Consider the following 14,311-nt stretch of genomic DNA (forward strand, 5'->3'; position numbering starts at 1 on the left):
ATGAGCCTAATCAGGGGTACCAATATATGCTATAAGAATTGACCAATACTTTTAATGCACGATTCGCGCAATGTGGTTTAAGTCGGGAATGAGAAATTGAGTTACCAAATACCAGTCTCTAAGAAATATACCTTTCATCCAATCGTAGAATGATGGAAATGAATACGTTTATTAGTCTCATTAAACCAAAACTACACAGATAAAATATGATGTTCCTCAACTATGCGATACAAATTTTATTATTTCATAAAAGTATCAAGGATACTGAAATGTGTTGATGTATATTTTTCATACAACTTATAGTAAAGGGAGTAAAGGTTGTCGGTGAAGTCCATAGAGTGTATCTGTCATTAACTAATTGAAGTAGTTATAAAAAGTCAATTTCATTGGTTTTAGTCCTAAAAATTTAAATTGTACTTTCGTGGTGATATCCTGCTTAAATTTTAATAGACGTCCTTGTATTATGGCTGGTAGTCCGGTAGTAATAGCTGCTACTGCAAAGCATACTGCAACGGTACGTGAATTTCCTTCCTCTTCAATTATTTTGAACATTCTGAACTACAGTATGTAATTGCATGAACAGTTCTTATTTAATACTCGTCATGTGCAGGTTTTATTAAATGTATTGAAGTCTTGTGATATAACAATGACATTTCATCGTTTAGATCGTTTCCTCTCAAGTTATCTCATCTTCAGTATAAGTTTCGTATCTGCTATGTAAATTGTGCTAAGTAAGTATAATTACGTAATTTATTTCAGTAACAATCGTCTGCTATTAATATTTTCATTTTTCTTTCAGCTTATTTTTCTACATGGACTTGGTGATACAGGGTAAGTAGATAGATAGCCTATAACAGAATAATGTGATGTTACACTGTAAGCTAGGAGACTTAGTGATTTGGCTAATTGTACACGTCTATATTTGCTAACTGAAAGGTAATCTGTTGTGTTTCGTTATCAAATCCTAACATAACTGTTTAAAACTCATTTTTCCAGACATGGTTGGGCCAGTGCTATGGGTAACATCAGGTCACCTCATGTGAAAGTGATTTGTCCAACAGCGTAAGTTTCAATTTTAATATGATATAGACCTATTACGTGCTTGTAATTGATATCCATTGTAATTTATTTTTAACGTATAGTTTCAATATTGCCCTCAATTTTAAACAATAGTGGTGGATATTTCATTATTACAGCCTGGTTTGTAGAAAACATTGAGGGTCATGTGTTCATGATAATGACTTCCTGCTCTATTCAAATTGTCATTATTCGTGTGGTTTAACCAATTAAGGTAAACTCTTATTGAAATTTTGGTGCTTGTCGGAGATTTGAGGATCAAATATCATGGATTTAAACTCTTCGTCATCTAATTTCTTTCAATTTTGACTAGGAATATAAATGGCAATGTAACACTACATAATTCATATTTTCACTGTAAGCCATCAATAATAAAGTGGTAATAGCTTGATGGCTCTGTAACTTACAAGAAAAGTGTCACACTAAGTTATTCTGTATATTTTTTTACAGACCTACAATGCCAGTTACACTGAATGCAGGATTTAGGATGCCATCCTGGTAAGATTTTCATGCAAGTTTTCAGTATTAACTTTCGCATCTATTGACAGAGATATTGCAAACTCAGAAGCTGGATTAATAGCTTACTGTTTCAACTACTTAAAACCCATTAAAATTCTTTAAGATATAAACAGGGTTGTCAGATTCTCTCGTCAGGAATCCAGGACAGATGATACTGCATACCTTACCGTGACTACACATTTGAATTATAGTTATTTACGTAACTAGGACAGAAAGTGATACTTTTGTGTATGGGTGAGACGTTTCTGTCTACGAAACGAGTGTGCAAAAGACACTTTCGTACAAGTTACATACAATATTTTTTCGCACAACTACATGTAAATTATATATGAATTAATTACAGACTATTGAGATTTTTGTATGCTAGGAGTCACGGCTTCTACTAATACTACTCGTAGCATTGTCTTTATAGTACGTCTAATAATATAACTATATTATGATCAGAAAGAGGAAAAAGAATTGACTGGGTCACTGGTTGAGAAGAAACTGTCTTCTGAAGGGTGCACTGGAAGGAATGGTGAATGGGAGAAGAGTTCGGGGCAGAAGAAGATACCAGATGATAGACGACATTAAGATATATGGATCATATGAGGAGACAAAGAGGAAGGCAGAAAATAGGAAAGACTTGATAATGCTGGGTTTGCAGTGAAAGACCTGCCTTTGGGCAGAACACTATGAATGTTTACTATGACAACTTTGCGAGATTCGTACAGAAAAATGATTTATCTAACAATATTTTTGCCGTACGCATACAGCAAAGAAAAACTTTCTAACCAATAATGTGTTATGAAAAACAGCAGTTTCCATGTAGGTATGCCAAAAAATCAATTTGTAATACTACAACTGATTTTATTCGTTTTATGTATTTCAATCAGTTGTATAGGGCCAAAACTTTTAATTGTGTCACATTTTTGCTAGATTATGAAATTACCTCCAAATTTTTTTATAAAGTCCGGAAAAATGTCACATTATAGCCTATTTATATAGAAAAATGCATGATACAGTGTGTAAATTCTGTAAATAATAATCAACTTCCAAAAACAGTAAAGACCAAAAATACTGTATAATATCTAATACATACTATATTATTGTCGTTTTTATTTCAATACAACTCGAAAGAAGGCACCAGGGGTAATTGAAAACGATTTTGAACATAGGTTGGACAGGGTCTTGAAAAAAAATGAGTAAGGAATTTTAAAGATAATTTTGCAGATATTAGCAAAGAATTATATTTTTCCAGTCTTCTTGACATTGGGACAAGTATAAATTAATCCAGCACACAGGACACACCCTTAAAATCCAGAACAATCTTGGGGAATCCAGGATGTCTGGCAACCCTGGATATACATGAGAATAAATACTGGTACATAATTTACAATAGAAGAACGGACCAATCTTTGCATCATTATTGGCAAAGCAAGTACAATAAAAAAAAAAAGTAATTGTATTAGAATTAATATTTTTGATGAAGCAGTAGTCTCACGTGCACAGGGAAGGGGGGGGGGGTTCTTTTTTTGTGTGTGTGCATGCATTTCTTTTTTTTAAATAGGAAGTGCTTTATTCTCAGTTTGTTGATCCAGAGTTGCTCTCGAGTGCGGGTCCAATTCCCAATTGGGCTGATTGCCTGGTTGGGTTTTTTTCCGAGGTTTTTGCCAACCATAAGGCAAATGTCCGGTAATCTATGACGAATTCTCGGCCTTGTCTCGCTGACACCAATCCTATCGACGCTAAATAATCTCGTAGTTGATACAGCGTCCTTAAATAAGTAAAAAAAATTCAACAGTTACAATAACCTTATACGAGACTTTATTATCAGCTTTGAGTGAACATGGCTTTGCTAAGAGTTATTTAAAGCAAAATTTAATAGCGTTCTGTTCAGATGGTACAAGTGCCATGCTAGGTTGTAAATCACAAGTTTCTGCTAGACTTCATTAACTTTTTCCAGGGTTAATTTTGACACTGTTTAAACCCTAAAGTTCAATTTATATTTCATTATGCTATGAAATCAGTCAGTTCTATGAACCACTTGGAGTCATTCATTGACAAAAATGTTGCTTTCATCATATCTGTAACAAGAACCAAATTAAATTAAACAGTATTGCCCAGGATTTAGAAGTAGAAATCCTGAAAATTGTTAAGTCTACACTATAGCGATTCAAGAAGGTGACTAATCAATCAACTGAGAGATTAAGCAGTGTATAAACAAGTGCCACTATGTTCATCCCAAGCTTTCTTGCGTTTTACCTCTTAATCTTAATCTTATAGGTAAGTGTTAATGTATCCCTACCCTTGGAATCTCTCTAAATAATAGCTTTGCAAAGGGAATGAAAATGGTGGAATAGTTGTTTCCAGACAAAATTAATAGCTCCCACTTCTTCATCAAAATGAGTTTTGTCTGTGCAGAGAGATACTGGTAAATATGAACAAAATAATTTGTTAATCTCTGTTCCTCTCTCAAAGTGAGAGTCCTAGTTTCACAACCATACAGAACAACCGGTAATATAACTGTTTTATAAATTCTAACTTTCAGATTTTTTTGACAGCAGACTAGATGACAAAAGCTTCTCAACCAAATAATAACAGGCATTTCCCATATTCATTCTGTGTTTAATTTCCTCCCGAGTGTCATTCACTATGGGCTAAAGCAAGGAGATGCACTATCACCTTTACTTTTTAACTTCGTTCTAGAACATGCCATTAGGAAAGTTCAGGATAACAGACAGGGTTTGGAATTGAATGGGTTACATCAGCTTCTTGTCTGTGCAGATGACTTGAATATGTTAGGAGAAAATCCACAAACTATTAGGGAAAACACGGAAATTTTACTTGAAGCAAGTAAAGTGATAGGTTTGGAAGTAAATCCCGAAAAGATAAAGTATATTATTATGTCTCGTGACCAGAATATTGTACGAAATGGAAATATAAAAATTGGAGATTTATCCTTCAAAGAGGTGGAAAAATTCAAATGTCTTGGAGCAACAGTAACAAATATAAATGATACTTGGGAGGAAATTAAACACAGAATAAATATGGGAAATGCCTGGTATTATTTGGTTGAGAAACTTTTGTCATCTAGTCTGCTGTCAAAAAATCTGAAAGTTAGAATTTAGAAAACAGTTATATGGTTGTTTGATGTTTGAGAATAATGTTCTTAGGAAAATATTTGGGGCTAAGAGGGATGAAGTTACAAGAGAATGGAGAAAGTTACACAATGCAGAACAGTACGCATTGTATTTTTCACCTGAGATAATTAGGAACATCCAGATGTTTGAGATGGGTAGGGCATGTAGCACGTATGGGCGAATCCAGAAATACATATAGAGTGTCAGTTGGGAGACCTGAGGGAAAAATACCTTTGGGGAGGCCGAGACGTAGATGGGAGGATAATATTAAAATGGATTTGAGGGAGGTGGAATATGATGATAGAGAGTGGATTAATCTTGCACAGGATAGGGACCGATGGCGGGCTTATGTGAGGGCGGCAATGAACCTGTGGGTTCCTTAAAAGCCATTTGTAAGTAAGTGAGTGTCATTTATATTTGTTACTGTTGCTCCAAGATATTTGAATTTTTTCACCTCTTCGAAGGATAAATTTCCCAAGTGCGTGCATGCATGCAGAAAAACAGATCAGGGAAATTTGCTCATTGTCCATTCTTCATAATTTCTATTCGCTGGTGTAACCGGCACCATGCTCTAAGTTCCTTTCAAGCCCAGTCCAGATCCAACAGCTTACTTTACGTTTTACTTGCACATGCAAAATGTTGCAAGTAAAGAAGAGTGTGTGAACTGTGGACCATAAAACTGAGCGATTTTTAGAACTGAATGCCTCCAACTCAGTATTCAGTCTTCGTTCAGTTCTAAAAATCCCTCAGTTTTACTGTCCACACGCTCATTCTTATTTACAACTTTTTGTATGTGCAAGTAAAATGTCAAGTAAGCTGTTGCGTCTGGACCAAACTTTAACCCCAGGAAAGATCTTGTACTCATTATGACAAGAGGCTGAAGGGCCATACTGGAAGTTTTGGTAACAAAAAAATCCCGTCATTAGCTGGGATTGAATTTGGAATCTTCTACCTCAAAGCCAGTTGTTTTACCAACTGAGCTATCCAGCCACCATTACCAAACTGTACTATGTATAAAATTTTTATTTCAAAATGAATATCTTATTGAGGTCATTCCATGCAAAAAAAGTATGTTTTTGAACCGTGATGTCTCAAAAGTTAAAAATATTGTAGTAGGTTATTTTGTATGTTCTAAATATTAATTTCAAGCAATACTATATTTATATCTTTCATAGTTTGGCAGCAATCAGAATTTAAAATATTGGTTTAACAAAGAACGTGGTTTTATTTATTGAAGTTTTCTTACTGTGTAAAGGAAGATGGAAAAATGATTTCAATGTAATTCGAAAAAGAAGAGCCTTGTTTATAAATGCCCTTAAAATTAAAAAAAAATATATAATTTTTTTAATAGTTACCCACTGTAAAATAATTAAAAAAAATATAGAACACAAAATGCAATTCATCTTTACAGACGAAAAAACATGTGTTTAATTCTTTATATATTGATTTCACTGTGAAAATTTCAGAAAGTTGACTTAAATATCATGTCAGTTTTTAATAAAAATAACTCATCTGAACAAAGGAGCTCAGAAGGTAGGCTCTCCCGTCGTACAGAATGTTGTGCGATCAAGGTCAGGGAGATGGACGTTTGAGATTACTCATCATTATGAAGTCTCGCGAATGCTGCAACCGCCACACATAGCAAGGGATTTTCAACCGTCAGAACAAAAATTAATAATTTTATTAATTTATTCACAGGTTTTTTGAGATAAAGTCATAAAACTTGGGAGATGGATTAGGAATAAGATTTTCTTTAATACGAATGAAATTCGCATGAATTTAATATGTGCATTCGAATATAAAACTATTTCTTTTTTTTCAATGAGGTGTTTTTATGAGCATGCCTTAATATTATTCGGATTAGTCTTTAAGGTATTAAAATATGGTTATTCAGGTTTATAATGGCGTCTGTTTAGTTTTGATGACACTTCATATAGGATGTCTAGAATATTTTAAATGATGGATAACATGTAACTGCCACCCATTTTTCAGTCATCCGTATGACTAAAATATTAATGATATGGAGGTCATAGTTTTCTTTAGAGACAATTAATATTAGGTACCCGCCACAAAACTGGCTTCATTTATACACCGACTGGCATGTAAAAGAACTCCTGTGGGACAAAATTCCGGCACATCCGGCGACGCTGATATAACCTCTGCAGTTGCGAGCGTCGTTAAATAAAACATAACATTTAACATTTATACACCGACGGATCCTTGATCTCCAGAGAACAAGGTGCCGGTGCAGGTGTTACGTGCTGTCTCTTCTCACTTTATAGATCTCTTGGATATGGAACAACAAGTTTTGATGGTGAAATCATTGCAATAAGTGAAGGTCTCAGGAACCTTCTATGCCACATCAATAAATTTAGGAATGCAGTTATATTGTCAGACTCCAAAGCAGCTATTCTATCAATCATCTCTAAACACACACCTTTATCTCAAACAGCAGAAATAACTAAAATGCTCTCTCAATTAATATCACTCAATAAAAGAATTGTATTCCAATGGATACCATCCCATTGTGGAATCCTGGGAAACGAGAATGTGGATGCTTTAGCAAAGAAGGGCAGCACTGCTACTTACAGACCTGTTACTAAATCTACGTATTACTCTGTGAAAAGATTTATTAAATCTACATACTTAGACTTCAACAAACAAAATTTGATAACTCAATCCCAAAGGAAAAAATGGAACTCTCTGCATCAAAATCCACAGTTAATTCCCAATTTACCACGAAAATCGTCTGTAGCTGCATTTAGATTGGCAACAGGCCATGATTGTTTGGCCAAACACCTGCATAGAATTGGAATATATCAGTCCCCCAACTGCCCATTGTGCAACTCAAACCAAGAAATGGATTCGGAACACCTCAAAATCTGTGCTTCAGTGGCTGGTCATGATAATATCTTTGAAAAATATTGGAGTGCAAGAGGTCAAATGACTTTATTGTCAAACACCTGGCATTAGAAAACAACAACAATTTATTTTCATAATAACATTATATTAAAAGCCCAAAAAATTCATGACATCGCTGGCATAATCTTAAAATTTTGTATGGAATGACCCATTGGTGTTTTTGTGTGTGTACTCTTTCTCTATATGATATATTCCTTTATATCTCATCTACTTTCATATAATAGAAATTTTTATCATAGCAGTAGATAAAGATTAAAACAAGTTACACGTTCTATTGCAGGAAAACTAGTCAATTGTTAAAATATTTGTTTTTACAGGTTTGATCTCCGCACACTGGATGCTAATGGCCCAGAAGATGAAGAAGGAATCCGACGAGCAACAGAATTGGTCCACTCTATGATTGAGCAGGAAATAAAAGGTGGAATTTCCTCAAATCGCATTGTCATTGGAGGATTCTCACAGGGAGGAGCTCTAGCATTGTATTCTGCTCTCCTCTTCCCTAAACCTCTGGCAGGTGTAATAGCCCTGTCGTGTTGGCTACCTTTGCATAGACAGTTTCCTGCAGTAAGTATGGCTCTACATATCAGAAAAGATTGATTTAGGTCATTCCGTATGGTACCTGATCAGAATAATTTGAAAAATAATTTAATGTAAAGTAAGAAACAGTTAAACTTCTCAAAGTCATCCAGAATTGCCTCCATTATTTTACAGTTCTTTTGTGTTTTTTGCATCACTTCACCAAACATCTACTATGTTTGTTGTTATTTAGTGAACTGTTGAAGACAGATCTAAACCTCACAAGTTATACCAAAAAGCACCACTTATGAGGCAACTAGGCCAGAAGATAAAGATGTTAAATATCTCTCGAATGTTTTAATAATGTTTTTGTCTAGGAAATCTTTCAAAACGAGTATTCATTCGTCTTATTCCTTGATCCTTGCATATCATGCATATAGCACCAAATTCGATCGAGTTTTGAACAAGATAGATCCAAAAGAATCCTATAAGTCTTGCTTTTTATTGGTACTTTATCGAACTCTGTGTGTAAATGGAAGATAGATCCGAAAGAATTCTATATATATCTTGCTTTTTATTGGAACTTTGTCGAATGCTAAGCCTAAATGGCTGAATTACAGATGGCACCACATAACTGTTTACCTTAGCCCCTTTCTCTGCTATATATAATTAGGGTTCCACTTTTAAATGTCAACATCGGTATTTATTATCACACCATTTTCTATATCGTTGGTGTTCGTGCAAAATATCGTATGTTAAAATTACCAATATTTCAAAAAAAGGGGAAAAAACTGAATATTTTTGTTGGTTTCAGATCAATTAATTTGAAACTTAAAATATTATCATAAGAACACATCTTGTGATATTTTGCAATTATATGTGAGCACCAAAATAATGCATGTCTAGAGGGGAAAAAATTGTTTGAATTTTTTAAAATATGACATTTTGCACGAACACCAACGATATTTCAGATACCAAATTCGAATTTTTACTGATTATCAAATTCCACTCGAGAAAAAAACATCAGAAAAAGTCTACTCCAACACACACACACACACACACACACACACAGAATCAAATGAATCAAATTGGCATAGCATTTTAATTTTATTTGCTGATAATGTGGCAGTTATTGTCAAGAGAGAAGATACTCTTCAGAGATCTTTTTAAATAATGTGGTAGACAATTATAATATGAAAATATCGCTCACAAAAACAAAAGTAATGGGATTTAGTGGTGATGAACACTCACTTACTTACAAATGGCTTTTAAGGAACCAGCAGGTTCATTGCCGTCCTCACATAAGCCCACCATTGGTCCCTATCCTGTGCAAGATTAATCCACATTATCATATCCCATCTCCCTCAAATCCATTTTAATATTATCCTCCCATCTTCGTCTCGGCCTCCCTAAAGGTCTTTTTTCCTCCAGCCTCCCAACTAACACACTATATGCATTTCTGGATTCACCCATACGTGCTACATGCCCTGCCCATCTCAAATGTCTGGATTTAATGTACCTAATTATGTCGGGTGAAGAATACAATGTGTGTAGTTCTGTGTTGTGTAACTTTCTCCATTCTCCTGTAACTTCATCCCTCTTAGGCCCAAATATTTTCCTAAGAACCTTATTCTCAAACACCCATAATCTCTGTTCCTTTCTCAAAGTGAGAGTCCAACTTTCAACCATATAACTGTTTTCTAAATTCTAACTTTCAGATTTTTTGACAGCAGACTAGATGACAAAAGCTTGTCAACCAAATAATAACACTGTGATGAACACTAAGGGATCATCAGTGCGGTTTTCGGCATAATAGATCGACTATTGATCAGATTTTTTGTATTCGACAAATAATGGAGAAAAAATGGGAGTATAAGGGTACAGTACATCAGTTATTCATAGATTTCAAAAAGGCATATGACTCGGTTAAGAGAGAAGTATTATATGATATTCTTATTGAATTTGGTATTCCCAAGAAACTAGTTCGATTAATTAAAATGTGTCTCAGTGAAACATACAGCAGAGTCCGTATAGGTCAGTTTCTATCTGATGCTTTTCCAATTCACTGCGGGCTAAAGCAGGGAGATGCATTATCACCTTTACTTTTTAACTTCACTCTAGAATATGCCATTAGGAAAGTTCAGGATAACAGGCAGGGTTTGGAATTGAACGGGTTACATCAGCTTCTTGTCTATGCGGATGACGTGAATATGTTAGGAGAAAATACACAAACAATTGGGGAAAACACGGAAATTTTACTTGAAGCAAGTAAAGCGATCAGTTTGGAAGTAAATCCCGAAAAGACAAAGTATATGATTATGTCTCGTGACCAGAATATTGTACGAAATGGAAATATAAAAATTGGAGATTTATCCTTCGAAAAGGTGGAAAAATTCAAATATCTTGGAGCAACAGTAACAAATATAAATGATACTTGGGAGGAAATTAAACGCAGAATAAATATGGGAAATGCATGTTATTATTCGGTTGAGAAGCTCTTATCATCCAGTCTGCTGTCCAAAAATCTGAAAGTTAGAAATTTATAAAACAGTTATATTACCGGTTGTTCTGTATGGTTGTGAAACTTGGACTCTCACTCTGAGAGAGGAACATAGGTTAAGGGTGTTTGAGAATAAGGTGCTTAGGAAAATATTTGGGGCTAAGCGGGATGAAGTTATAGGAGAATGGAGAAAGTTACACAACACAGAACTGCACGCATTGTATTCTTCACCTGACATAATTAGGAACATTAAATCCAGACGTTTGAGATGGGCAGGGCATGTAGCACGTATGGGCGAATCCAGAAATGCATATAGAGTGTTAGTTGGGAGACCGGAGGGAAAAAGACCTTTAGGGAGGCCGAGACACAGATGGGAGGATAATATTAAAATGGATTTGAGGGAGGTGGGGTATGATGATAGAGACTGGATTAATCTTGCACAGGATAGGGACCGATGGCAGGCTTATGTGAGGGCGGCAATGAACCTTCGGGTTCCTAAAAAGCCATTTGTAAGTAAGTAAGTAAGTGATGAACACTAAAGGGCAAAATTAATAATATAAGATAAAATATTCCAACAAGTTTCTGAATTTTGCTACTTAGGGTGTAATATCTCGTAATTGAGATATGCAGATGTTGAGAATAAATGAGCCAGATTCCAAAAGATTACTGGTACAATAAGGAGGATTCTGTGATAAAGTAAGAAAAGATACAGTCACTAAATTTTATAAAACAATGGCAATCTTGATATTAACATACAGTTCCGAGACTTGGGTGTTAACAAAAGGAGAAGAAAAAATAATAGAGACTGCAGAAATGAGTTTTCTTCGATCAGTAGAAAGATACACTTTAATGGATCATAAAAACAGCGATGAAATAAGAAGTGAAATCAAATGTTTGAATGAGGTTATGCAACAATATAGAAATAGATGGAAACAACATGTAGAAAGAATTAAACCACATCATCTACCATTTCAGCTCCTCTATTACAAACTAAATGGAAAGAGGAGAATAGGACGCCCAATTATAAGATGGCGAGATGTTTTCTTTTAACTCTGAAGCCGGAACAGGCGCATTATGCCTATGCCATGAAGAATATGATGATTTTAATAAAAATAATTTATTTTATTTTAGGCTGCAGTTGCTAACACTGACATTCCATATATCCAGTGTCATGGAGACTGTGATCCCATAGTACCATACAAATGGGGCCAAATGACAGCATCACTTATGAAGCAGTTCTTAAAGCACACTGAATTCAAGACATACAGAGGCATGATGCACTCTTCATCTGATGAGGTGAGTTTTAATTTTGTGTGACATTATCTGCACGTTTATATATCTTAATTGATCATTTCGTGGTTCATTTAAAAATATATCATGTATTTGCACATTAACTAATTTCATCCAATTACATCTTGATAGTTTTTCTTCCCAAAATTTTTAAATATACATTTGAATGAGTACCATCTCCTCTCATATATTTGAGATTAGTAGTTTGTAACATAATTTTGAAGGGAGCTTTTACTATGTACAGTTTGGGTCTGATATCTATAATTCTTGCAGAGGATTCTTACTCTTAAAAGGAACACAATGATTCAGCCAAGTAACAGACTGCAACTTTTTTTTTGAGTGCTATAAACAATATAATCTGCTATTTTCTACTCCTTGAGAGGAAACATTTTCGTGCAGTTAAATTGAGAGTGCGTTCAAGTAGGTAACAGACATTGCCATTGGATAATTTCAAGGAAAAATTGTTCCGGGCCGGGTATCGATCCCTGGTCCCTTTGCTTAGTGCACGAATGTTCTACCGACTGAGCTACCTCAGGAACTATACACGACACCGTCACAATTTTTCCTTTATATCCACACAACTCAAATGGGCTGACAAACGCCAGAACCCAACTTCAAGTGCACACAAATTCTGTGTGACTTAAATTGTGGCTTCCTGTTAATGTACCTCCAGTAACGAATATATTATGCAAATCTGGCTTTCAGGTATAGGTCCCTGTAAAATAGGTTTGAATAATTTCAAGGACGGTGTCGTGTATAGCTCCTGGGGTAGCTCAGTCGGTAGAGCATTCGTGCGCTAAGCGAAGGGTCCCGGGATCGATACCCGGCCCCGAAACAATATTTCCTTGAAATTATTCAAACATGCTTTACAGGGAGCTACTATCTGAAAGTTAGATTTGCATAAGACATTGTCATTGTTAACATATTTCACAAATTCGAAGGGATCAAGATATACAGAAATATGACTAGGAAAAAAAACAAACATGTCTGTCAATCCCTGTTAATAACGCAACAGAAAGAACACACACTGGTGTGGCAGGGGCGTGGTGTGCATGGATGTGGGTGATGTGTCACATCCCCTAAATTTTTCTGAACAAAAAATATATTTATCGTTATTTACTGGTACTTTATTTATTTATTTAAGACTGTGCTTATTCGGTTGGATCCCGGCCACTTAGTCACTCATAACGAGTGCACCTCTGCACATGTGTGGACATTGTGCCAACTGTCATACATCTATGACACAGTGCATGAGGGTTGGCCACTAGAGGGAACTCAAGAGGCGGAACTTAATCTGAGAGGATTCGATCCGACATCGGGATAGGAATCCGGTGTGGCTTAGTGGATAAAGCATCAGCACGTAGAGCTGAAAACCCGGGTTCAAATCCTGGTGCTGGAGAGAATTTTTCTCTGTTCCACTCTTCCATCATCATATGATGACGCAGAATTTCTGTACTGAAATATCATATGTACTTCGATACATCATAATATCTGCTATCTTAGGCACGGTATGCTGGCTGGACATATCCTGTACGCCTTAAACCGCTCTGATAACGAACCCAACACAATTTTACCCGATTATGCAGTATATGAACCCCTGGTTAAGAGTTAGACATAGTGGTGTAAGTCTTCCGGCTTCTAAGGGTTAATTATATAACTTTTTCCTTCTCCTGCTCGTAAAATTCACGAGTCCTTCACACCAGCTCTGATGCCAGACTAATGCTGCGCCTTTACACAAAGGATTCTCACTCTGCGAGTTATCATTCTCCGAATTAAGTATTTTTTGCAGCATTTTGCAGCAGCGCTACAAATTATTTATAGCTTTTTAACACTAACACACAAATTACGCACGTGGTACAGGGAGATTATTGTACTGCGGGACTCCACTCCCCGGCTTGCGCAGCATTCGCCGGTAGCTTATCAGCTTATCGACACCTTGCATTTCATACGCACTCCGTTCCACAGCGTAATAACCTACTGTTAGTAACACTATGAAACACAATATGTAACAAACCAACACAGCAGTGCTCCACATAGCAGCAGCAGCTGATAGAAAATGTTATGTTCTGATCGGTTCGGCAGGCTACCATGCAGTGTTCTTTAATTTTTTCATGGGAAGGGCTGCCAACGCAAATAACAAATATCTAGTGCATAGTAACAATGGCTTGGGCATAGCTATGTGCCTTCCGAATATATTATACTGTATATGGGCTATTCCATATGAAATCGATCAGTAAAAAACCTCACATTTTTTATACTCTAATTTTTTCCCTATTTATACAAGGTGCTGAGGAGAGTGCATTTGCAAAAATATACTATCGAAAGTCAAACAGTTTTCGTATTGTTGAGCGACAAATTTAGCGTA

General features: G+C 35.6%; 1 protein-coding gene across 1 annotated transcript in view; it reads left to right on the forward strand.

Annotated features, from left to right (window-relative positions):
* Positions 1-286: 286 nt before the first annotated feature.
* Positions 287-14,311, forward strand: part of Apt1 (Acyl-protein thioesterase 1) — a 40,439-nt gene continuing 26,414 nt past the window's right edge. The window contains exons 1-6 of the mRNA XM_069845993.1: positions 287-514; positions 800-831; positions 997-1,062; positions 1,528-1,575; positions 7,958-8,204; positions 11,788-11,952. Of these exons, the coding sequence (XP_069702094.1) occupies positions 464-514; positions 800-831; positions 997-1,062; positions 1,528-1,575; positions 7,958-8,204; positions 11,788-11,952 (609 nt within the window). The 5' untranslated portion in view covers positions 287-463. The remainder of the gene's footprint in view (positions 515-799; positions 832-996; positions 1,063-1,527; positions 1,576-7,957; positions 8,205-11,787; positions 11,953-14,311) is intronic.

Source organism: Periplaneta americana, chromosome 14, assembly GCF_040183065.1.
Source record: "Periplaneta americana isolate PAMFEO1 chromosome 14, P.americana_PAMFEO1_priV1, whole genome shotgun sequence".
Taxonomy (NCBI): Eukaryota; Metazoa; Arthropoda; class Insecta; order Blattodea; family Blattidae; genus Periplaneta; species Periplaneta americana.